Below are 23815 nucleotides of genomic sequence, written 5' to 3'. Positions count from 1 at the left end.
ATAGTTGTAGTATGTGTAAGTAGGGATCGTTCTAGGCCGGGGATTAGGAGGGCTGCTAATCTACACAAATTAAACTCTAAATCACTAAACTAGACTAAAAAACAGAAAACTAAACTTAAACTACTCAAAATAAACTAAACTGATTCAAAACAGACAAACTAAGTTAAATTGACTCAAAACACGAACTAAAGGGATGTTTGGACGAAAATTAAACTAAAAAAGACTCAGAATACTAAAAGAGGGGGGTTGTTTTGACAAATTTAAGATTTAAACAAACAAAGTTGCAGAAACAAATTAAAGGGTATGAAATTGGGTGAATTAAGGGGGTGAAAGGCAAGCTAGAAGGTCATTCTCCACACATAACACATATGCATACAAATCGATTTCCATTTATTCTTCTTATAAACCATGAAAGACAATGCCCCAAGTTAACCGTGAACTGCACAAATTAACCATCAGATTTTCCTAAATTCATTGAATTTGACTCAACGACGCAACCAAATTATTCTAATCAAGTTCCCTACATGAACTGCATAATAGAGATACATATCAAAGATCATTAAGTTATGTGAAAATCATAAGCATTGACATGACATTCGTAACTATGAACTGCATGATACTCCTGCCAAGAATTTACTTAATGCGCGTGACTAGCAACCTCCACTACTTGTAAATATAAGTTCATAACTATTAGGTGAAACTCCCTTATATTTTAGCATTAAATCCCTGCATGCAAACTAAGTAGGCCTCCTTAATAAACATACAAGAATAAGTTATCAATCAAACAGATAAGTAAATTGCATTCACGATTTATGAAACAATAACTGGATGTAATCAATTCATATCACACATACGTTCATGGCTTTGAATTCACCTCTAGCTAAAACGAAATTAGTTCCACATGTTTGCAATTAAGCAAAGACAATTAAAATTAAACATTGAAAACAAAAGATAAAATACATCTAGAAACGCTTCAACAATCCAAAGGTCTTGAATGGCAGGCACAGCTCCAAGCTTCTTCTTCTCCTTTCTTGCAAAGCTGCGGCACAAGTGTGTTTTTCTGATTTTAGGCTCTTGTGTGTGGTGGTCCTGAATGGTGCGGCATTGGTGTACTTATAGGGCTAGGGCACGACACAAAAGTTGTTTTGGAGAAGGATTTAGCACCCCAATCCCACAAGGAAAAGGTTAATTATATGGCAGAAACTAGGGAGGATAAGGACTAGAATACTTGGTAGGTTCCTAGAAGAAAGGATAGGGGCTTATGCGGCACCTTTTTAGGATAAGGTAAGGCCTTCTAGAAATCAGGTTTTTAGGTGTCATAATATGAAAATAATTCCCCCTTGTAGCTGGAATTTAGGTAGAATAGGATTATGATAAGGTTAGGATAAGATAATGTTAGTTTGGATAATGTTGGATAAGATAAGGTTGGTTAAGACTTAAGATAATGTTCCTTCTTTTTAGTTGATTCCTTATCCTCCAAGTCCTGATTTGATTTCTCCAGATTTGTAGCACATTTCTAGCCTCTTTTGATCTTCAAAAACGTCAATCCACCTTGCTCCATACGTATGTTATCCATTCCAAGCCCAAAACTGCTTTAAAATGCTCCAAATTGCCTTTTCTTGCCACTTTTGCCATTTGAACCTACAAACACACGAAAATGGCTTAAAACACTCTAAAAAGTAGAAACTAACTACGTAAATGCAAGGAAACAAGCTAACTAAGTCGCACAAATATACTCCTATCAAAGCATTTTCGCATCGGCATCTTCAAGTCTTCTCGATGTAGGACCATCCTCTTATTCATTCAATTCTATATTATTTCTTTTTCTAGTGTATATAATTAGTTATATGCTCTGAACACGTTCCTCATTTGCATATTAATTATATTTAAATTTCTTTTATCTTATTCCTATTTTAGTTCTCATATTTTCAATAAATGGCTTGCGTCACATTCAGGTGTCTGCCAGGATGTGACCATTCCGATGTCCGTGGGACATCGGGTTCGGGACGTGTCACGTATATCTCTAAGTATTCTGCTACTAATCTAAACTAATAAAGACATACTGCTTTGATGACTTTCACTTGACCACGTTCTTAGTGTTGAAAGGTTCCAATTTTGATTACCTCATCCCATATTGGTACTACACTACTCTCCTTTCCTATATACTGTTGAATTCTTACCTCATTCCTCATTACTTGTGCTACACCTATAGCTTTAAGTATTGTGATGTATAAACTAAATAAAGACATACTACTTTGACGACTTACACTTTACCTTGTTCTTAGTGTCAAAATGTTTCAATTTTGAATACCTCATACCACATTGGTGTACTACATTGCTCTCGTTTCCTATATGTTGAACTCTTATCTTGTTCATCCTTACTTGTGTTACGCCTATATCTCTAAGTGTTGTGTTGTCATCATTAAACTAAATAAAGACAAACTATACTTTAATGACTTATACTTTACCTTGCTCTTAGTGTTGAAAGGTTCCAATTTTGAATACCTCAGATCACACTGGTGTGCTACATTGCTTTCATTTCCTATATGTTGTATTCTTATCTTGTTCATTCTTATTTGTGCTACACCTATATCATTTAGTGTTTTGTTACTAAACTATATAAGGACATACTACTTTGACGACTTCTACTCCTCGCTCTTAATGTTGAAAGGTTCTAATTTTGAATACCTTATACCACATTGGTGTACTACTTTGCTCTCATTTCCTTGAATTTTTATCATGTTCATCCTTAATTGTGCTACACCTATGTTTCTAAGTGTTATGATGTCTAAACTAAATAAAGACAGACTACTTTGAGGACTTACACTCTATCTTGTTCTTATTGTTGAAAGGTTCCATTTTTTAATACCTCATCTCACATTGGTGTACAACATTGCTCTCATTCCCAACACTATTGAATTCTTATCTCGCTGATTCTTATTTGCACTACGCGTATATCTCCATGTGTTGTGATGTCAACACTAAACTAATAAACACATTGCTTTGACAACTCACAGTCTACCTCGTTCTTAATTTTGAAAGGTTCCAATTTTGAATACATCATCCCACATTGATTAAAACGAAAAGAACTTTAATGAAAAGCTTCCGATACTGTTCATTTTAACGAAAAACTATATTTTTATACTAAAAAGTCAATCCTGGTAGGCTAGTACTATTCATTTTACCCTTTATTTTGTCTTTATTGTTAAAATTCAAAGTTTCAAGTCTTTTTCATTAGTTTTCCTTAAAACAAATTCTCACATGCTTAAGACGGTAAGATCTAATTTGGGAAAGAAAAAGGAGGAAAAAAAGGTTACTTGCATCACTCACTAATTGCCGCAGTTGCTCATGAAAGCACAAAAACTCTCAACACGTCGCAATCAGTAATAAAACCCAAGTCTATGCCCACTTCTGTGTACACGTCTCCGCAGAAAACAACCGACTTAACTAATCGGTCTCGTTCACAAATTTTGCGGGGGGGGAAAAGTATCGTGGTTGTAGCTTTCTTGGCCACAGACTGCAATTTGCAAAAGCCTCTCCGAAATTCGAAACAAGCAAAACGAAAGGTACCACAAGCTTCAAATTCAAGTGTAAAATACACAAAAATATAATTTGATATTATGATCATATTAACTAGCAAGTTTTCAAATTGATAAAATTTAATCAAGGTCCTCCTGTTACCGCGCAAAAGATTTTAGATTAGAGTTTTATATAAATTTTCCACTTTTTGTAGTTTTTATTTAAAAAAAAAAAAAATTATTTGAGGGAAGTTTTTTATGCATCTCTGTTCTGAGCTTGCAGGGGGTTTGGTGGTGGGTTGGCTTGCTGATATTGTTGAACAGTCTGGAGCTTGATTCAATGGTAATGCCTTTTCTTTTTTTGGTTTGAAATCTGATTAAGGTTAATGGGTTTTGGTTAATTTTTTGTAATATTGTTTGGAATTTGATTAACTTGTTTAGATTCTGTGTTGCTACTTTGATGATGCATGTGTTATTTTATTTTGAATGATGAGAGATATGTTGAATGTTAACTACAAATTAAATTATGCTGATTAACTTGATTTAACTCATTATTTCTATGTTGTTTCATGAGATTGTAATTTTGGGTTTTAGGCAATTTATGCTCTCTTTTTGGGTCGCCAAGATGGTATCTTTGTTTTTCCAGAATTAGTTGTTCTATTAATTTTTCCTAATTTAGGTAATTAGAGATGTGTTTTATGTTCTTCCTATGTAAAAGATGAGTTTATGGATTAATTCATGATCCTTATCATTGATTCATTCGTTTTTATTGTGACATGAGTAGGCCACGTCACAACAAATTATTAATCTCCATTGATTGAAGTGAAAGATGGATGGTATGGAGAATTTTGTCGATAACATGGCTGCAAATCGTGTAGCAGTAAGGAATGAAAAGCTCAAGCCAAAGGAGGTTGATCCTTTTCACAATGTAGCACTGGAGGGTCAAAATCTGCCTGAGTCGCCGGTGGTGTCCACAATGGAGGGCAAGGATTTGAGTAGATGTGTAACTTCTTCATCTGGATTTGAGCCCCGCTGGTCTGCAAATGGCATGGGGCAGGTGGTGGAAGAATTAAAATTGAAACATTATAGGAAACCAGACTCAGCTTCTAGTCAAGAATGTTGGCAAGATCCAGATCCGGCAGTAGCACGAGGTTTCAGAAGCAAGAATTTTCGCGGAGATTCTACGTCACTTGGCAATGATCAGAATCTGTTGAGAGTAAGAGGCGAGCTTAGAGAAATGTCTCCTCGTGTAAGGAGTCTGAAGCCATTGTCAAGCAATCACTCTGAGCAGGAGGCAGATAAACTGTCTGCGTATTTAAGGGCTGAGGACAGCAAGATTATGTCAAACAATATGCTTAGTATTGCCAAGAAGCGACTGAAGACCCAATCTACAAATAGCAATTCTCAGTTACTTGTAAAGGAAATGTCAAAGGGAAAAACAATCAGTAAATTTCCAGAACCTTATGGTGGCTTTGGTAGTCAGGTTGTAGGCCAGAATGATTTAAAGCCCCGTTATGGTTCTGAGGTAGCTAGTGATGCAGAGTTGAAAGCAAATGCCAACAATGATCGGCTTTCTTCACATGTGCAAAATCAGTCTGGCACAAAATCTATCAGTTACGGGATCAGCTTGAGAGAGTGGCTTAAACCTGGGAGTCACAAAGTTGATGTAGCTGAAAGGCTGCTCATATTTAGGCAGATTGTGGAGTTGGTTGATTTTGCACACTCTCAGGGTGTTCCCTTGCAAGACTTACGACCATCGCGCTTCATTTTGTTGCCATCAAATGAGATTAAATACACAGGTGGATCAGCCATCAGAGAACCAATCAGTATTGTGAACCGAGATTTGATTAACAAAAGGCAATCCGAGCAGGATGCAGATGCAGATGCTGAGCGTATTTTAGGTGGAACACAGACAAAAATGAGTGAAGGTAATGAGGACGAATATTTCATAGCTGGTCCAAAAAAATTTGAGTATGGTGAACTCCAGTTCCGAATGAATTCAAGCTACCAAAATAAATTGGTTGCAGTACAGCAAGGGTCAACTTCTGCAATTGTTCAGTTGGAAGAAAAATGGTATACCAGTCCGGAGGAGTTCAGTGAGAGAGGTTGCACACTTTCTTCAAATGTCTATGCCCTTGGGGTCCTTCTTTTTGAGGTGAGAAGATATTTTCCACTGTTTTGACGAGTTCTTTTTTTTGAACTGTTTGTTTTTGCTTTTGACTTCAATTGTTCTGTCCTCCGGGTTATTTGACTTGCTCAGCCTGTTCATGACAGTTGTTGCGTCTCTGTGACTCATGGGAGGTGCATTCCGCATTGATGTGGGATTTGCACGATCGGATTCTGCCACCAAATTTTCTTTCTCAAAATCCACTCGGAGCTGGCTTTTGCTTATGGCTTCTACATCCTGAACCTTTGTCTCGTCCAACAACTAGGTATCACCATCTGCAGTTCTCTAATTTACTGCCTTCTGCTATTTTTATTAACTGTCATAAGTATGAAAAATCAATACTTTGGTAGCATTACAATATTAATCATATAGTGCATGTTGACCTGAAGGTATATCCCTTATTTATGTTTAATTGGCCAAATTTTGAAGTTCTTATTGTCCGGTGTGCTGCAGAGAGATCCTGCAGTCTGAACTGATGGGTGGAAAACAAGAATCGGCTTCTTGTGACGATTTCTCAAAATCTGCTGATGATTTTGATGCAGAATCAGAGGCATTACTTAGTTTTCTCAGCTCATTAAAAGACAAGAAGCAAGGTCATGCCTCTAAGTTAGTTGAAGAAATAAGACGCTTAGAAGAAGATATAAACAAGTTTGGGGGGAGGCCCTTATCAGGAATATCCTCAGATGCTTCCTTAGCACACAAGGAATTTCATAGTGACAGAGAACAGGGTTCAGTGTCAAATATGATTGAGACGCAATTGATGATGAATATCAACCAGTTAGGGGATGCTTACGCATCCACAAGATACCAGATGAGGCTAAAGAAAACTGCTCCTGCAGCACGCCCTGATAAGGAGGTGTTAAACAATCGAGACAGTTGGCGTCATGTGCGAAATGGTAGTCAAGATTCAAGCACCAACCAGAAATCAGGTGATCGGCTTGGAGCCTTTTTTGACGGTTTACCCAAGTTTTCTCGCTTTAGCAAGTTTGAAGTATGTGGGACATTAAGAAACAGAGATCTTCTAAACTCTAGCAATGTGATTTGCTGTTTGAGTTTCGACCGTGATGAGGAGTACATTGCTACGGCTGGAGTATCAAAGAAAATCAAGATCTTTGATTTTGATGCGCTTGTAGACAATTCTTTGGATATCCATTATCCTGTAGTTGAAATGCCACACAAATCTAAGTTGAGCTGTGTTTGCTGGAACAACTATTTTAAGAACTATCTGGCTTCATCGGATTATGATGGAGTCGTACAGGTGTGTATTTTTTACAAAATTTTTTCTACCTATTAGCGTGTAAAATTTGTAAATTCAGACATAAATCGAATCGTGCATACCTGTGCGATCTTTTAAGTCACCATCCTGTTCTCTTTACGAATAAAAAATGCCGTATTCATTTGTCTTCATTCAGATGTGGGATGCAACTACTGGTCAAGGATTTTCTCAGTATGTAGAGCACCAAAGGCGGGCTTGGTGTGTCGACTTCTCTCAAGCTGACCCAAAGAAGTTTGCTAGTGGAAGTGATGACTGTACAGTGAAACTCTGGAGCACTAATGAGGTATGCTCTCGTATATGGTTCTGAATATTGCTTTAGAAAGCAAGATATTTCCATCTTCATGACCTCGATTATCTTTCTGAAAGTTTTCATCTATTTATGCAGAAAAAATCAACAAACACAATCTGGAACGCAGCTAATGTATGTTGTGTTCAGTTCTCTGAATACTCTTCCAATCTCGTGGTTTTTGGATCCGCTGATTACAAAATTTATGGCTATGATCTTCGGAATACTAGAATCCCTTGGTGCACTTTACCTGGTCATGGAAAAGCTGTTAGCTATGTAAAATTTGTAGATGCGGAAACCCTTGTTTCTGCATCTACAGACAACACTCTGAAGCTTTGGGATCTTAACCAATCTACCTCAACCGGATTGTCTCCCAATGCCTGCAGCTTAACATTTAGCGGTCACACTAATGAGAAGGTTGGCTAATTACTCTGGACATACGACTTTCCTAGCATTTCATGTTTTGCATAGCTTATCTATAGTTCTAACTCGTCACGTCTTGCCTTTTCAGAATTTCGTGGGTTTATCTGTTTCAGATGGATACATAGCATGTGGATCAGAAACTAACGAGGTATGAATTTGTTTATCTTCCAAGTTTTTGTGCTCCAGATATGAATTAATATTTTTCAATAATGGGTTGGTGTTTGAAGCATCCTCTGGCCATACCCTTTAACGTGTCATGTTGTATTAGAATGAGCATGTGATGGCGAAGGGCCTGCGTAATGTAGGATTTTTCAGAAAGATATGTTCCTAAGTGAATAATCTCTGACAAATTAGAAACCTTCCAACACTTGCTCCGATTTTAACTAATTATAATTGTTCCGCTCTCTGTGCTTTTCCCTTGACAGGTTTATAGTTATTACAGAAGTCTACCGATGCCCATCACTTCACATAAATTTGGAGCAATTGATCCTGTTTCTGGAAGTGAGGTTGGTGATTGCAGCGGGCAGTTTGTCTCGAGTGTCTGTTGGAGAAGAAAGTCTAACATACTTGTTGCTGCCAACTCAAGTGGAACTTTGAAATTATTGCAGATGGTGTGATTGAAGTTTATCGCCCTCAATCATCTAAAGAATCTGTTCTGTCCCCAAAATTCTTTTATTTGTACGTCCTGTTAGGATCAAAATGGGTACTGGAAGCAGAACCGGGTCAGGTTGAAGATTACACTGAACAGAAATTTAACAGAGCCAACCCTTCGCTTCCTGGATGCGTATAGGACTGTAAAAGATATCAATTAATGGGCTGCTGGTGACAAGGGAACTTCATGAAGAAAACAATCTACCTGTTGATAACTTGATACTGACATTTTTGTACCATTCGTTAATGTCAGAGCGGGAATGGAATGCAGACATTCATGTAATCACGGGTACAGCAGCGATGTTTGAGCTGGTCTTCCTCCAAAACTGGAGGTTACTGAAGATCATTGTATATTAACTAAAAGGTTCCTCCGATTTATTCCCGGAGCGTTCCCTGGAGTAGTAAATTATGAAAGTGGACAGAAGTTGGCAAGGGTAGATGAGCCGCGTTGTCAAAGAATTTCTCAAGTTATATAAAACCTAATCAACCTGTTGAAGAAATTATTAAATGTACAGATATCAGTCTAAATGCTTGGAACTCTAAATTTTAATAGAAACTGTGCCTCTTCTAAATGCTTTGCAAAGATATATACAATCTCTTTTTTCGCCCCCGGCTGAAATGATTTCCGATTGTCTTTTGTCTTGCTGTTAAGCGGTAATATCTTGTCAGATATCATCACTGTTGAAGTCTCGCCTGCACTATGCTCGACGGATGCCTTGAATAGATCGTTCCTCTACAGAGTGCAAACCTTCAAGCTATCATGATTGGAAGGGTCTGCCACATTTTTATATGTTATGTACAAAAGGTAAGCTCTATATGACTCGAACTTGTAAGTTTGTACCCAACTCTTTGTAAAGATATCGCGAAGGATCCCTGAGTTTCTGCCCATTCATGGTGTATGTATATCTTGTTCTGACTGTGAAATGAAATCCCAATGCTCTTGCAAATCTTGCCCCTTACTTTCGGGACTTAAACAATTTCTTCTTCCTCCGTCTCTCTCCTGGTATAGAGTTGTTTCTGTACATTTGAGTTTTCGTCAGCAGAGGTTTTTGTGTTCTTGAACACAGTTTACTTCTCGGGGCAAGCTAAACTGTTCCTATCTTGAACCGTGCTTCTCTTATGTTCGTCTGAGCAATCCATAGACTGAAAATTAGATGGAAGCTTTGATAATTTGTTGACACAATGTGTGACATATCAAGGTCTAGGAGAGCTCTGAATCTGAGACATGTCCGGATTTAGTTCTCCGTATTCTTGGACTCATTTCCATCAGCTGGCTTTCTGAACCCAATCTCAGACTAACACTGCGGCCACAAGGGGTCATCTGTGGAGGTCTGGACCGTCCTCTTGGTGTTCCTGTGTAACCGAAAGAAAGATCGCATCAGTTCACATGTGCGTAAAAGAATTAATCCTGTTTTCTTATTGACCATAGCATGTCTGTATACTACACTACTCTCCTTTTCTTATTTTTCCATGATTGTGAATAAGTTGTAGGTGTTTAATTTGTGTCTTGAAAATAATCAGGAACAAATGAGTTGTGTGGTTAGGGCAACCTGATAGTCTGTTGGCTTTCACATCTGATGATTTCTTCAAGAATGGAAGTTTCTTTTTCACGCTATCAGGCGAAGAGAAACTCTTCCTTTCAGGTGTTGATGGGAACGAATCATCTGCAGGGACCACAATTTCGTCCCCACAGATTGAAGCTCCGTCGCTTCCCGATTCTGAAGTATCCTTCAGGCTTGAAGATGTTCTTTCTCTCTCTGCGATCCTATAAACGAACATTTGGAATGGGATTTGTGATAATGGTGATGGTTCAGAAGTCCCCCAAGAAGGAATCTTTTTCAGAAGCACTGACTCAATCTCACAGTAATCTACCATAGGAACCGGTGGGTCTAGCTGGCTGTTGTAATCAGGATTCATTGCAAGGAACCGTTTGATATAGCGAAGAATCCTGCAGATGGACGAGAAGCTTGGCCGTTGGTATGGATCACTATGCCAACATTTCTTTGTGAGGTTGGTCACATATCTAAGAGAGTAGAATGGGAACAGCGGCCTCTCCCCCGCCCTTATGTTTCGGCTCATCTTGTCCCCTTGGAGATGACTGTCCTCAAAGGGCACTTTCCCTGTCAGAAGCTCAAAGCAAACCATCCCAAAGCTATACACATCGGACTTTTCTGCGTACTTTTTCTCAGTACTTTTTCCATGTTCTTGCTCTTCCAGAACTTCCGGCGCATACCAGATTAAAGGTAGGCTCCCATTCTGATTTGAAGTGCTTTTCTGTGTGGGGCTTTTGACAGAAGTTAAACCGAAACCTGAAACCTTGGCTTGTAAGTAACCTTCTGTGGAGATGCCTCTTGCTTTAACAAGTATATTACTAGGATTTAAATCTCCGTGGTAGATTTTCTTCGAGTGGAGATATTCCATTCCTCTTGCAATTTGAAGCATCAGATCAATAGCAGCAGGAAGAGAAAATGGAAGACGTTTTCGCGGGCCACAAATCTCTTTGATGTAGCTGCAGAGGTCTTTACTCATGAGTTCCATAATGAGAAAACACTCTTTCTTTTCCTCATCCGTAAACCCACAAAGGAAGTGCACTATGTTCGGGTGGGAAAGCAATGACAACGAAGAAATCTCCGGCAACAAGGTTTCTACTTCTCCAATTAAATGTCTTGAGGCAAAGCTTTCACCCAACCATAGGATCTCCTTATACTGACTTCCACCCCCAAGTCGCCGCCTCACCTGGTAGTCCTTAGACCCCACCAGGATTGAACTAGGTAAGAGCTTCCCATTCAAATTCTGTGTCTCTGATCCGTCTATGCTTTTGAAAAGGAGATCTATGAGGCGTTTCCCGTACTTTGTTGAACCCGAAAGTTTCTTTTCGCGGATTTTATGCTGCAGAGTCCATCTATCTTCTTTGCTTGCTGATTCAAACCTATTGCAGAAGTCTTGAGTAATCAAATACTGCTTCCCAAACCTCCACTTGAAAAGTTTCCAATCTCTGTAGTCTTCTTTGTACTTATCCGCAAACACGGTTTTCTTCCTCTGTATCTCATCCTGATCCCACCCTGAAACTTCTCCAGCAATGTCAATCGCTTCAATGACGATTGGCATGCAGGCAAGTAGGTTATGGATGTGAAACTCAACGCAATCGGAGTTCTGATAGAGAGTGATGGCCTTAGCCCACCAATCCTTGGTTTCCAAGCATTGTCGAATGTAAGCTTCTGCTTCTTTGAATATCCTGTGGAGCTCTCTCAGCGGCTGCTCGAGAACCCTCCATTTCATGTGCTTCTCATCAAACCGAAGATTATGTCTCATCTCCTCCGCTATTGATTCGTACGCTGAGCTGAAGATATCGAGCAGCAGAAGGCACTGCCGCTGATTGATTTGGATGTTGTCTTGGAACACCATTAAGGCCTTTAAACTTCCTAAATCCTCCCCGATCTTTCGAAATTGCTCCATTTCAGGATTCGACCGCGAAATCTTGAAATAATGGAACCAAACGTATTAAACAAAAAGAAGTAATAAGAAAACAATGATAATGGTCGAGGTATTATATGACTAACCAGGATAAAATTGTTCGATCGAAGGAAATGTCAACCACCAAACATGCAAAATGTCTTTTCTTGCACCGTAAGGAACCCCAAAAAATTTTGCTTCTTTAAGAACAACAATGCGAAGAAGGACATCGAAGACGATGAGGGTTTCTGCCAAATCTTGTCGATGAAACAGCAGAGACAAACAAACTCATCTAGGTTTTCTCAGCAACCAATCGAATCGAAAGCCGGATTATCCAACTTGAATTATTCTTCCAGCCAAATCCGGCTGATAGTTAAAAGAGAGTACCCAGTACGTGGAATACACTTAAAATAACTCAAAAAAAGGGGTAAGAAAAATTGTACTCCAGAGCGAAAAGTCAAATCGAGCCTAGCAGATCAGTAAGAAAACAATGAGATGTTCCTGGAAAATTTTGGATTTGGTTAGAAAGTGAAGAATTTTGGGAATGTTAAGTGTTGTTTGTGTGCGGTTGTCCTTCCAATATTTCCCGCCAGCTTCGATGTCTCCGTTTCTCAATTTAGAAAGTGTGTTAACCGTTCTAACTGAATTCCTTTTTAAATATAATAAAATAAATAACGTTAATATATACTGAATTTAGAGAATTATTAAGTTCGTTCTAATACAATTCTAACTATCAAACTAGACCTTATATAAGACGTGATACGTGATCCAAGAAAACTCCAAAACAAAAATACCAAAACAGCATTTCATAATAATAAAGCAAATTTGTAACTAGTTTACTTTTCCAATCGTTTCTAGCCACATGACTGAGTAAATCAGTGGTAAATGACGAAACAAACACAAATAGGAAGGATAATGCATGCACCGTGCGAAAATCATTTCCCAATCTTAAAACCACTTGCTTTGGATTTTTGAAGAGTGAACCCTAGTGCTGTTCCTCTTGTTCGGAGGGGATTTGAACCGTGCATGCCATGGTGGTGTTGATTTTAGGAGTCTAATGGCTTTTTGGTTTCATGGTGTAAAATATGATAACCCATTTTAAAGACATCTTTTACTTTATTATCCGTTTTTGTTTTTTCCATCCATAAATTTTTATTTTTTCCTAATTGGCTAGTGATGAACTTTTTTTTTATATTCTTTACTTTGAATCTCGTTAATGATGAGTTAGATACTTCTTCATCTCTAAATGTAAACATATGGTTGTATCTAAAAAGAATATCATACTTAGTTGTAGATTGGTAGCAGTCTTCCGTTTTGGTTCGTTAAATAAAAAAATCTAGGGTAAATTACATAAAAAATACCTTAATTATTGGGTCAATCATAAGTTTATACCCCATCTTTAAAACATTTCAATGTCATACCTTATTTTATGAATTTGTTACAATTTCATACCTTCCGTCAGTTTGTTTGTCAATTCTTCCGTTAAATAGTGACGTGGCTTGAGACGGAGCTCATTCTCTATTAAAAATTTAATTAAATATTAAAAACTAAAAAAATAAAATCTTTTTTTTTTGCATGGGGGACCCAACACTTATCCCCCTCACCCTTTCTTCCCTATCCACCTGTGTCCCCCCAACCTTCCTTTAATGCCAAAACCAGAACCCTCCGCCGCCCTCTCTTCCTCCATCTCCACCTCCCTCCCATGGTGCTCCTCCCCTTCCCCCTCATCCTACACACCCATCACCCTCACCAAATTAATCCTTGTAACCAATTTCAAACAAAATACCCCAATTACACCCAAACCCTAACCCTAAATTTCGAATTCGCTTGTTTAAGAGAAAGCTTCAGGCTTTGCTCAAGGGTTTGTGGGCTTTGGCTCAAGGGACGGGAGGCAGTTGTGCTTGGGTTCTGGGTCGAATGAGAGCGGGTTCGATCGGATTTTTCTGGGTTTTGGTTTGGGGTTTGGAAGAGGAGGCGGGGAGCAACGTTGATGTGCCACGGGTGCCCGAGGGGGGGGGGCGGGCGACGGCAAAATCGGCCAAAAGAAGAGAGAATGGGAAGAGAATCGGTAGAATCGATCACCTATAAAAAAATTCTAGGTTTTTTTGTTTCAAAGTTTGTTTGTTTCTGGGGAGGGAAGAGAAGAGTGAGGGAGTGGGATGAGTGGTCGAGGAGGGTGGGGGGGGGATATGTTGGCACATGTGGGATCTGGATTTGGGGTGGTTCTGGTTTTGGGTTGGGGGAAGACATGGGCGGGGAAGAAGGGTGAGGGGGATAAGGGGTGGGTCCCCCATGCAAAAAAAAAAAGGGTAAATGACAAAAACTATCTCAACTATTGGTGTGACGACACTTTCATACCTCATCTTTTAAAAATGACAATGTCATGCCTCATCTTACGAATTTATGTCAATGTCAGACATCCGTCAGTTTTTCTGTTAAATGTTGACGTGGCCAGAAATGGGATCCACTCACTAATCCAACTGGATTAAAAAATAATTAAATATTCAAAAATTTAAAAAAATTAAAAATTAAAGAACTAAACAAATAAAAAAGGCATATGGATGCGGGCCTTCCTTTCTTCCACCTGCACCAACCTTTTTCTCTCTATTCTCTTTATCTTCTCCCGCAACTCTCTCTCCCCTCTAACTCCCTCTTCTCTCTGTAACCACCGGAGCCGAGGAGGAGAGCAGCGGAGAGAGGGAGGAGAAGAAGGGTCTGAAGGCGAATAGAGCGGAGGTGGGAAGGATATGAAGGTTTTGACGGCCGAGAGGAAGAGGAAATCGAGAGGTCGAGAGGTTGAGAGGAAGAGAGAGATCGGAGGAGGTGTGGGGTCGACGACGAATCAAATGGAGGAGAGAGGTCAGAGGAGGGACTGGGTGGAGAGAAGGTAGGAGGGTGATGAGTGTGTAGGAGGGGAAGGGGATCTGGGTGTGGGTTTGGTATGTTTTTTTTTTGGTAAATTACAAAAAACTACCTCAACTATAGGTCCAACGACAATTTCATACCTTATGTTGGAAAAATGACAATGTCATACCTCATCTTACAAATTCGTGTCAATGTTAGACCTCTGTCAGTTTTTCTGTTAATTTTTCTGTTAAATGCTGACGTGGCTTAAGATGGGCTCCACTCCTTAGTCTAATAGTTTTATTTAATATTTTTATAAAATAAGTGGGACCCACCCCCTACAAATTCATCACCCTCACAAATTTAAATCTGTAACCAAACACCCCACAATCCCTCACCTTCTCCATCTCTAGACCAATTTTAAACAAAAAAACCTCCAATTTCCCTGAAACCTTAACCTTACCTCGTCCCAGATCTTCCCATTCGAACCCATCGGCGCCCATCGACCAGGATGAGATGAAAGGGGCGTGGTTTTCGAATCTAGACGACAATTTGATCTTCGAGGTGTTCAAGCACGTGGATGCGCGGACGTTGGGGATGGCGTCGTGCGTGAACAAGCAATGGCATGAAATGACAGAGGATGAGCGGCTTTGAGAGCTGATATGCACCAGGCACTAGACCAACACTGGCTGCGGCAGCCAGCAGCTGAGATATGTGGTCCTCACTCTCGGCGGGTTCCGGCGGCTTCACGCCCACTACATCTGGCATCTCAGCAAGGCCTCCTCCTCTTCCAGCTTCGTCCCTTCTTTCTCGTCGGTGGCGTCCTCCTCTACTTTGCCTTGGGCGATAGCTCCGAGGAAGCCGATGTTGAACTTGAAGCCGTCGAGCGCTCAGTAGGGAAAGGACGAGGTGAATTTGTTGCTCTCATTTTTCTCGATTCGGTTTTACAAGAAGATGAACTACGCTCGGTGGGTTTTTCCCTAAATTTCCCTACTTTAGATCTTGAAGCTTTTCGTGTAAATTAAGGTAATTTTTTAATCATTATGCATTGTAATTCCATAATTTGATCTATTGGAATTTGGGTTTGCTTCAATTTCGTGTTTGTTTCTGGGGAGTTGGGAGAATTTTGGCGGTGGTGATTGTGATTGGCGGTTCGGAGGATTCGATTGGCAAATACAAACAAACAGAAGGGGAAATCGAATGAGGGTACGATTTTAATAAAAGGCTTGGTTCTGGGCATTTGGCAGGATCGAATGGGAGTGAATAGGAAAAGGACAGAGGAATGAGTGTAGTAATGGGTGTGGTGCCACGTAGAATCCATCTGGGCGAGAAACTGGGCCCCATATCAAGTTACGTTAGCATTTAACTGAGAAATTTACGGACAAACTAACATAGGTATAACATTGGAACAAATTCTAAAGATGAGGTATGATATCGTCAATTTTAAAAGATGAGGTATGATAGTGTTGTTCGACCCATAGTTGAGGTAGTTTTGTGTAATTTACCCTTTTTTGTGTGGGATCTAGGTGTGGGCTTGGTTTTTTTGGTTTCTTCAGTGGGGTAGTGAAGATGGAGGAAGAGAGGCGGCGGTGGGGTGGTGAAGGAAGGTTGGGTATGAAGGGACTAGGGGAGGGATGGGTCGGGTTGTGAGGTGGTAGCGAGGGAAGGACAAGTGCGAGTGGGGAGAGGGACGGATGAGGGAGACCGAATTCCAGAGAGAAGAGAGAGAGATGGTGGTGGAGGAAGGTTAGGGGGATGGGGAAGGGTTTGGTGGCTGTTGAAGAGAAGAAGAAAAAGGGTTGGTGCGGGGGGATGGGAAGGTCGAATCCATTAGGCCATTTTTTATTTATTTTTTAGTTTTTTAATTTTTAATTTTTTTAATTTTTGAATATTTAATTATTAAAAACATTTTTTATTTTTTTTAATCCAGTTGGATTAGTGAGTGGGTCTCGTCTCTGGTCACGTCAGCATTTAACAGAAAAACTGGCGGAGGTTTAACATTGGCACAAATTCGTAAGATGAGATATGATATTGTCATTTTTAAAAGATGAGGTATGAAAGTATCGTCAGACGAATAGTTGAGATAGTTTTTTGTAATTTACCCAAAAAAAATTATTAGATGATTTTATTTTTTTAGTTCTTAATATTTAATTAATTTTTTAATAGAGAGTCAGCTCCATCTCAAGCCACGTCACTATTTAACGGAAGAATTGACGGACAAACTGATGGAATGTATGAAATTGTAACAAATTCGTAAGATGATGTATGACATTGAAATGTTTTAAAGATGGGGTATGAAATGTGACTAGCCCAATAATTGAGGCAATTTTATGTAATTTACCCAAAAATCTATTACAATTAATATTTAAATTTGACAAATTGTGGAGCATTAGTCTTTCATGCCAATTTAGTGAAAATTTTTGTCAAAGAGAAAATTAGAGAAGTGCTCATATGTCCCTTTTAATAACATGTGTGTCACATGCTTAATTTTGACGGACATTATCACAATATTGACGTCAATGACTAAACTTCCATATTTTGTCAGATTTTATATATTAATTTTAGACATAAACTTTAGTTCAGAGACCAAAATTACAATTCAACTATAATTTAACGACCAATTCCCTGTTTGACTCTTATGTTGCTTCACTTACAGGCTACAACATATGGCGGGCCTTCTTCATAACACCATATCAAGACCATATTACGTATTCACTTGTTGCAAGCCATATATGTTATTTGAAACACAATATTTATGGTTTCGTGTGAGAAAATCTATATGGGTAATGTGGTTGGTGTTGACTTGTTTGAGGCCAATGGTAGTGTGGTGGTCATCACTTTGATCATGTGGTAGAAAGGGTTGTGTTACTAGCTCCATAATATCAAGATTTGAATATTAATGGGCAGGATAAGTGTTTAATTTAATTTTATGGTTTTTGTTTAATACAATCGATATTGTACGTCAATCTTTACTAAAGAGATGACTACGGTTTAAGCCTCAAAACGTAATAAGTTGAAAAGAAAGATTCTAACCATTAAAATAAATTCGCCACGTGCTTCACCAAGTTTGTAACACCAATGCAATCCAATCCTACCTCCTAAAACTATCCAATTCCAATGATCAAACATGACCATAGTGTAAATAGTAATTCGAGAACGGACTGGTACCACCGACATGAATGATGTGAGGGTGAAGGCACCATCTGTGGCCTATATCTCTTGCTTATTCCACTTGTCTATGCTTCATGAATAGAGTTAGCTACTTTTATATACAAATTGTACGTTTGCATTTATGTATTGAATCGATGGGAAAGATTTCTATGACACGAGTATATCGCTATTATGATTTTATGTTAAGTAAATAAGAATATCTTGTTGGAGAATAGGATTTCACGTCAGTCATATGACAAAAATAATCAATTTATGAGAGTTTTCACCTTTAATATCACATAAGTCTTTTATAATAAAACTCAACGCCTAGTAATACTAATAGGTGATTAAGTTAGGATAATATCAATGACGTTGATAGTAAATCTGCATGAGCCTGCAGTGTTTATCACATCTACAAATTTTTATCTACACATCATTATATAGTTGATACCACACGAGAAATATGTATTTTTATTATGTAAGTTGTTCATAATTTATTGGCAGATATCTAAGCCATAGATGTCTCAAACTCCACACACTGATCGAATGTGTGGACATTGGAGTCGGAAAATAACTAATGAAACACATCAATGCTTTGCATTGAATGTGCACAACCCTAGTGGCACTGAATCATTGCAGTTATGCTCAGCATTCATTCACAACCACCACTAACAATTCCAATGCTCAAATTTCAGATTTTCCTTCATGGTACATATCATTGAATATTCCGAAAATCAACGGTTTAAATCTTATATAAAATTCGTATCATTAAATGGGGGCATACATTGTAATTAGACTCCTCAAATATGTTACATGTATAAATAACTTCTCTGAATTTTCAGTTGAAAATATCATATTAAAGTACTCTTAATCACTCTAACTTACGATAAATTCAAATTTAAGTCCAAATATGCGAGTACACTACTTTGGCTAACTACGTTGACTCCACATCTGCTAACTTTTTTTAATACTGTTGGCACTCCAAAATTTTCATAGTTAGAAAAAAAAAACACTTGTGAAGAGTGTATAATAAGATTTTTGGAGTGTCAATAACAATTCCTATTACACATATACACATACACACACATATAGGGGGTTGATTCATTTTTTTTACATAACTTTTGACACAGGTTTTTGTGGGGCCTATTTCGTCATGTATTTTAATGATCCGAACCATATCTTTTAGGTATTCCCTAAAAATTTATGTCTACAAATAATATCACCAAATTCTGAAACCATATTAGCGTTGGATGAAGAGTTTATGGTTTCTTTGTATAACCGTATTCGTAGATTTTCTTCACTACAAATGAATGTTTTAGTGGTTTTGGGTTTGTCTCATTTTTTGCAAGGCCGAGTTATGAATGATGTTCTAAAATATAGACAGCATGGATCATTAAAATAAATTACAGAGTGGACCTCACAAAACCTTGTGTCAAAAGTTGTGTAAAAAAAATGATGTCACGAATCCGCCTCATCTACATATATACAACGATATATTTATACTAAAGGGTGAGAGACTAAGTTAATGTCAAACTTATCATTCATAAAATTCAAATCTAATACTTCTCATCTATAAGTAGAGAAGATTATAGTACACCATCGTTCTAATGGAGAACATTTCTGAATAATTGCAGATTCATAATGATGCACGAGACATATGGAGAGCACAAGTAGATTGGAAATTATTTTGTTTGTTTGGTAGGAGAATTTATTACACCATAAAAATCATTCCATGATTGAAGTAATACCAGCTACGATCACTTGTTAGATTGCAGCTACGATCACTTGTTAGATTGCTTGGATGAATTTGTAAAATTTAAGTAACCACCGAAAAAGTAAAATTCTCACAACCTACTTTCTAAAGGTCACAAAGTTAAGATGAATTTCGGGTATTTGAAGGTTCAAACTTAGAACGTGAGTTGAGTTTACAACTTATTATCAGTGAGCTACTTCTCTTTCTTATCAAAATTCAAAAGATGTTAAAGTTTGAACCTCTCAAACTTAGGTTAAGTCTTTCATAGTCCAAGCTACTGGACTATCCCAGTAGTCCGGCTGTTGAATATTTCAAGAATATATATTATATTATATTATATTATATTATATTCATGAACCCTATATATATATATATGCTGCATTGTGTAGCATGTGTGCGGTGCTGCAGTGCGCATCATGTGTACAGTCGGCAACTCCTTACAAAAGGTTGGGTTTCATTCAACCTTTGTATATTTTGTTGGATGGTTGCAACTTTGGTTAAAAGACATGATGTTTACTCAAATTTTATAAGTAAAATTAAAAGATATAAATAATCAATATTTATTTTCTGAAAATTCTAAATAGAAGACATGTCTTTTGGATCAACATTTTTAAGAAGAGTTGTATATCTTCAACTAAAATGAAAGGATTCAATGAACGGATGCCTTAATGCCTATAAATATCTACTGTGGCATAATGTTTCACACACAATTTCAGAAATTTATTTCTATATTCCTTGCTCTCTAGTCTCTCCATCACATTCATACAATTTTTTTCTAGTTATTTCTAAGGGAATATAATTCGGTTTTGCTAAAATATTTCATACTTTGTTATATCCTGGAAGTGAAGAATCCTTTAGCAAACTTATTTGAGTGGGGGCAAATAACACTTCAATGAAACGATTCAAGTCGTACCTCAAAGTTATCGTTCAGATTATTCTTTAAATTTCTTCATTTACTTTAACACCGACTTTATATCTATTAGATCGAGAAGTAAGAAAAAGTAGTATCTCCTTAATTCAATCTTGATTGTTTATTTCTCATACTACTTAGTAGTTTAGACCATTAAAAAAAAATAGCTCAAACTTACAACGTCAGTTGAGTTTACAACTTGAAGGCAATGTGCTTCATAAACTTAATTTGAAGTTTGAAAGTTCTACTTAGACACGTTATGATTTAATCATTGATGAGTGGAAACGACGGTGCAGGTAAAGGCAGTTTTTCCACTTTGTCGGCTGTGGAAAACACAAAGTTACTCAAAACTTAGAATTCGTGGTGGAAAAAATAAGGAGTCTTTTGATATGAGTTCAAAGTAACTAAAAATTAGACCTATTTCAAAAGCAGACCTATAAAATTGGACATATTTCAAATTTTCTCAAAAAATAAACATTCTAGAAAACGTAATGCATTTGAAGTTTTCTTGGAGAATACAAAAGCGATTAAGTGGAAAATAATTTCTTACCCTGTCAAAGAATGTTATCCGAAAGAAAAATTCCTCGATGTTTCCTTTTCCTTATGGCACTTGTCTATATCTTATGTCTTTTTCCCAAAATAAAACAATTACCAAATATCTTGTGAGGGGAGTTTCCAAAAAAAAAAGAAAAAAAAAATCTTGTGAGTTTCCAAAAACAAAAAAATATCTTGTGAGGGGTGACACCTCTCCCACTATTCCTTCCCAATTTTGGTTTTAACTGTCCAACATTTGTATTGCAACTTTGTTTTCTCCATAAAATTGTACTACATATTTCACAGCCTCGACAGTGCTGTGCTTCGTACATATACAGCAAACAATATTATTCCTTTCTCTGGTTTTCACATCAGAATCTCTATAAATAGCCACCTCCTCCTCAAGTCCCACAACCCTAACTAACCACGAAACACACAGGCACAAGCAAGCTAACCCTAGCTATGAGTGGAGGAGGCCTGGAATCGGTGGCTAGGGCGCGATCAACCACGGGTGGTGCAGCCAACGGACAACACAAGGGAGAGCGCTGCGGATACTTTCAGATGCCTCTGCACTATCCGCGGTACACTAAGTCCGACTATGAGACCATGCCGGAGTGGAAGCTTGACTGCTTGCTTCGAGAGTATGGTCTGCCGATCACTGGGGATGTTCAACACAAGAGGCAGTTTTCCATAGGAGCGTTCCTGTGGCCTAACTAGATATATATGTACGTTTTATCGTAACAGTAGTATGGGAAATCAATAATGCTAATTATGCTTTGTTTTAGGTGTTTTTAATTTTGTTAATTATGTTGGTCCCTATTGCTTTTAGTTATGTGCTGCATGTAAAGGTGAGGGTGTTGTTGTACTTTAATAATTAATCTAGTTAATCTGCGTGATGTTTATTTGCTTGATTCCTTGATCTGGGTATTTTTGTTTGAGCTATGATATGTAGATTATCATGTTTAATTGAATCTTCAATTTGCAGCGGTATCAATTTACAGCAGTACTAGAGACTTTTTCAACATTAGGTTCCAATTTCTGGAGGTAACTAAACACTATGTGTTAAAGAAAGAAAAAACAAAAGAAAGTGATTTCTGGCTCTTTTAAATATAAGGACTTATGCAAAAAAGTGGCTTAAATTAGAGTCATGTTGAAGGAAACCCTACTGTCAAGACCTTTTGGTAACTTGCCAGGTGGTTAAATTGGGAAAAGTATCGACGCGTATAAGTTCGGTTTGTTTGAATTTGGACAATTTGTTTCCGAACAAATGATAAGAATAACCAACACAAGCGTGCCACAGATATATTTCACGACTCTTTACAAAATTGATCTAAAAAGTTTGTGTTCTTTTGCTCAGAGTGTTGTTAAGTTACTATATCATCCCAAAATTAAGCATTCTGCAGAACCGCAGATAAGCAAATTAGTTTATCACAGATGACGAAACTATATAAGACTATCTCCATTAGTAAGCGACTAAAATTTCAACAAATATCTCAACTCTTTTCAAACCACAAACCTCATAAAGTGTATATTTTAAGTTTTATCTCCAGATATTATATACTTGTTTACTGACATATCTAAATTCTAATTAAAGAATAGCCTTTGCCTCTATGAGATATGCATGTTTTGAACTCAAGTAATGAGAGGTTGTGTCACGTGTGATTTGGGGGTGATTCTCGACATGATTATCACATGATGAATGTTATAGAAAGAAAGATAAAGATATATATATATGATCTGTTGTATGTAAGAATTTCTCGTGATTTGGAGATAAGGGTTTTTTAACCATCGTTAGCATCAAATACTTACTTGTTTAGTTGTCAAACAATGATGCAGTAACACCTCGTACTTGTCAATCTACGAAATGAGTTAAAAGCATATATGATTAGTTAATTAGTGGGATCGAAATAATGGTTGTATCCCTTAACCTTAAGCAAATGAAATGCAAAAAGTCAAAACTTGTTGAGTGGTATTAAGCAGAAAAAGAAAAAGTAAGATGTTCACTTGAGCTTGAACGCACAGGAAGGCCCAGTTTCCCAAAAAAAATTAAAAAAAAAACTACCAGAAGGCCCAAGTTCAATTAGTATATCTTTTGATAAAAAGCCCAAAATAAGTGGGCTCATTGCTGATCAGTACATCACTGAATTGATCAGATTTTCTGCCCTGCGCATTGTGAATTGCGCGTGGCTACGTATGACTCGAAGAGCTACGCACGTGACACATAGGACAAGAATGCAATTGAATATCAACGTCATTTAACAACATCAACATTCATTTCATATTACATCAATATCTAATAAATATTAGTACGAGATTAAGCTTACTCATTTTTTATAATATAAATAATATCGTTTATTAAAATATAAAAAAAATTAATAAATTTTTTTTAGTATGTTGTTGATAATGTTGGTATGACGTAGATATTTGGAAGTAATGTGTCAATAAATAATGTTAAGATGACTTTGATATTTTGTTGCTATATCATCATCCAATCACATGGCACGTGTGTAAGGGAGAAAAGCTTCTACATTAATAACCAACTAAACAAAGAGAGGAAGAACCATTTTCAGTCAACTAGAGATAATATCAAGTTGGTTATTAATGTAGAAGCTCAGTTTTTTAATGAGTTGGATTCGATTATTTTTTAATGGGTAAATCTCAGTTTACTATTATCAAGTTTCGTGGTTTTCAACATTTAGTATATGAAGTTTTTTTCGTCCCAAAGTCATACCTAAAATGTTAATTTTGGGACAGTCTCATACATCCATTAGTCTGACTGTTAAGTCTTCCGTTAACTGATGACGTGGTGCCTATGTGGATAATAACTAGGCACCACGTGTCATTAAAAAA

General features: G+C 37.5%; 2 protein-coding genes across 4 annotated transcripts; one reads left to right on the top strand and one right to left on the bottom strand.

Moving 5' to 3' along the window:
* The first annotated feature begins 3418 nt into the window (after positions 1–3418).
* Positions 3419–8893, top strand: LOC103412857 (protein SUPPRESSOR OF PHYA-105 1). Of its 3 annotated transcripts, none has more exons than XM_008351399.4 (9): positions 3419–3566; positions 3802–3861; positions 4303–5673; positions 5793–5950; positions 6139–6943; positions 7098–7244; positions 7347–7664; positions 7759–7818; positions 8096–8893. In XM_008351399.4, the coding sequence occupies exons 3-9, from the start codon at positions 4348–4350 to the stop codon at positions 8285–8287; spliced, it is 3006 nt and encodes a 1001-aa protein (XP_008349621.2). In that variant the 5' UTR covers positions 3419–3566; positions 3802–3861; positions 4303–4347; the 3' UTR covers positions 8288–8893. The 3 variants fall into 3 exon arrangements, with proteins under 3 accessions (XP_008349621.2, XP_070680107.1, XP_070680106.1); XM_070824006.1 differs by having other exon boundaries at positions 3557–3668; XM_070824005.1 differs by lacking the exon at positions 3419–3566 and having other exon boundaries at positions 3687–3861.
* Positions 8192–12325, bottom strand: LOC103412753 (uncharacterized). Its single transcript, XM_008351318.4, has 3 exons — positions 11882–12325; positions 9872–11798; positions 8192–9674 (listed from the first exon to the last, which is right to left on the bottom strand). Exons 2-3 carry the CDS (start codon positions 11775–11777, stop codon positions 9523–9525), a joined length of 2058 nt encoding a protein of 685 aa, XP_008349540.2. The 5' UTR covers positions 11778–11798; positions 11882–12325; the 3' UTR covers positions 8192–9522.
* Positions 12326–23815: the final 11490 nt, after the last annotated feature.

This window comes from Malus domestica, chromosome 01 (assembly GCF_042453785.1).
Source record: "Malus domestica chromosome 01, GDT2T_hap1".
Taxonomy (NCBI): domain Eukaryota; kingdom Viridiplantae; phylum Streptophyta; class Magnoliopsida; order Rosales; family Rosaceae; genus Malus; species Malus domestica.
This window is presented reverse-complemented; position numbering and strand designations above follow the sequence as displayed.

What these genes read in the sequence shown, in the direction of transcription:
- LOC103412753 (XM_008351318.4), bottom strand. Translation starts at nt 11,777, where the DNA reads ATGGAGCAATTTCGAAAGATCGGGGAGGATTTAGGAAGTTTAAAGGCC. An exon ending in GAAAGCCAACAGACTATCAG is followed by an intron (nt 9,675 to 9,871) that starts GTTGCCCTAACC and finishes TCGGTTACACAG; the next exon opens with GAACACCAAGAGGACGGTCC.
- LOC103412857 (XM_008351399.4), top strand. Translation starts at nt 4,348, where the DNA reads ATGGATGGTATGGAGAATTTTGTCGATAACATGGCTGCAAATCGTGTA. An exon ending in TTGGGGTCCTTCTTTTTGAG is followed by an intron (nt 5,674 to 5,792) that starts GTGAGAAGATAT and finishes TGTTCATGACAG; the next exon opens with TTGTTGCGTCTCTGTGACTC. An exon ending in ATTATGATGGAGTCGTACAG is followed by an intron (nt 6,944 to 7,097) that starts GTGTGTATTTTT and finishes GTCTTCATTCAG; the next exon opens with ATGTGGGATGCAACTACTGG.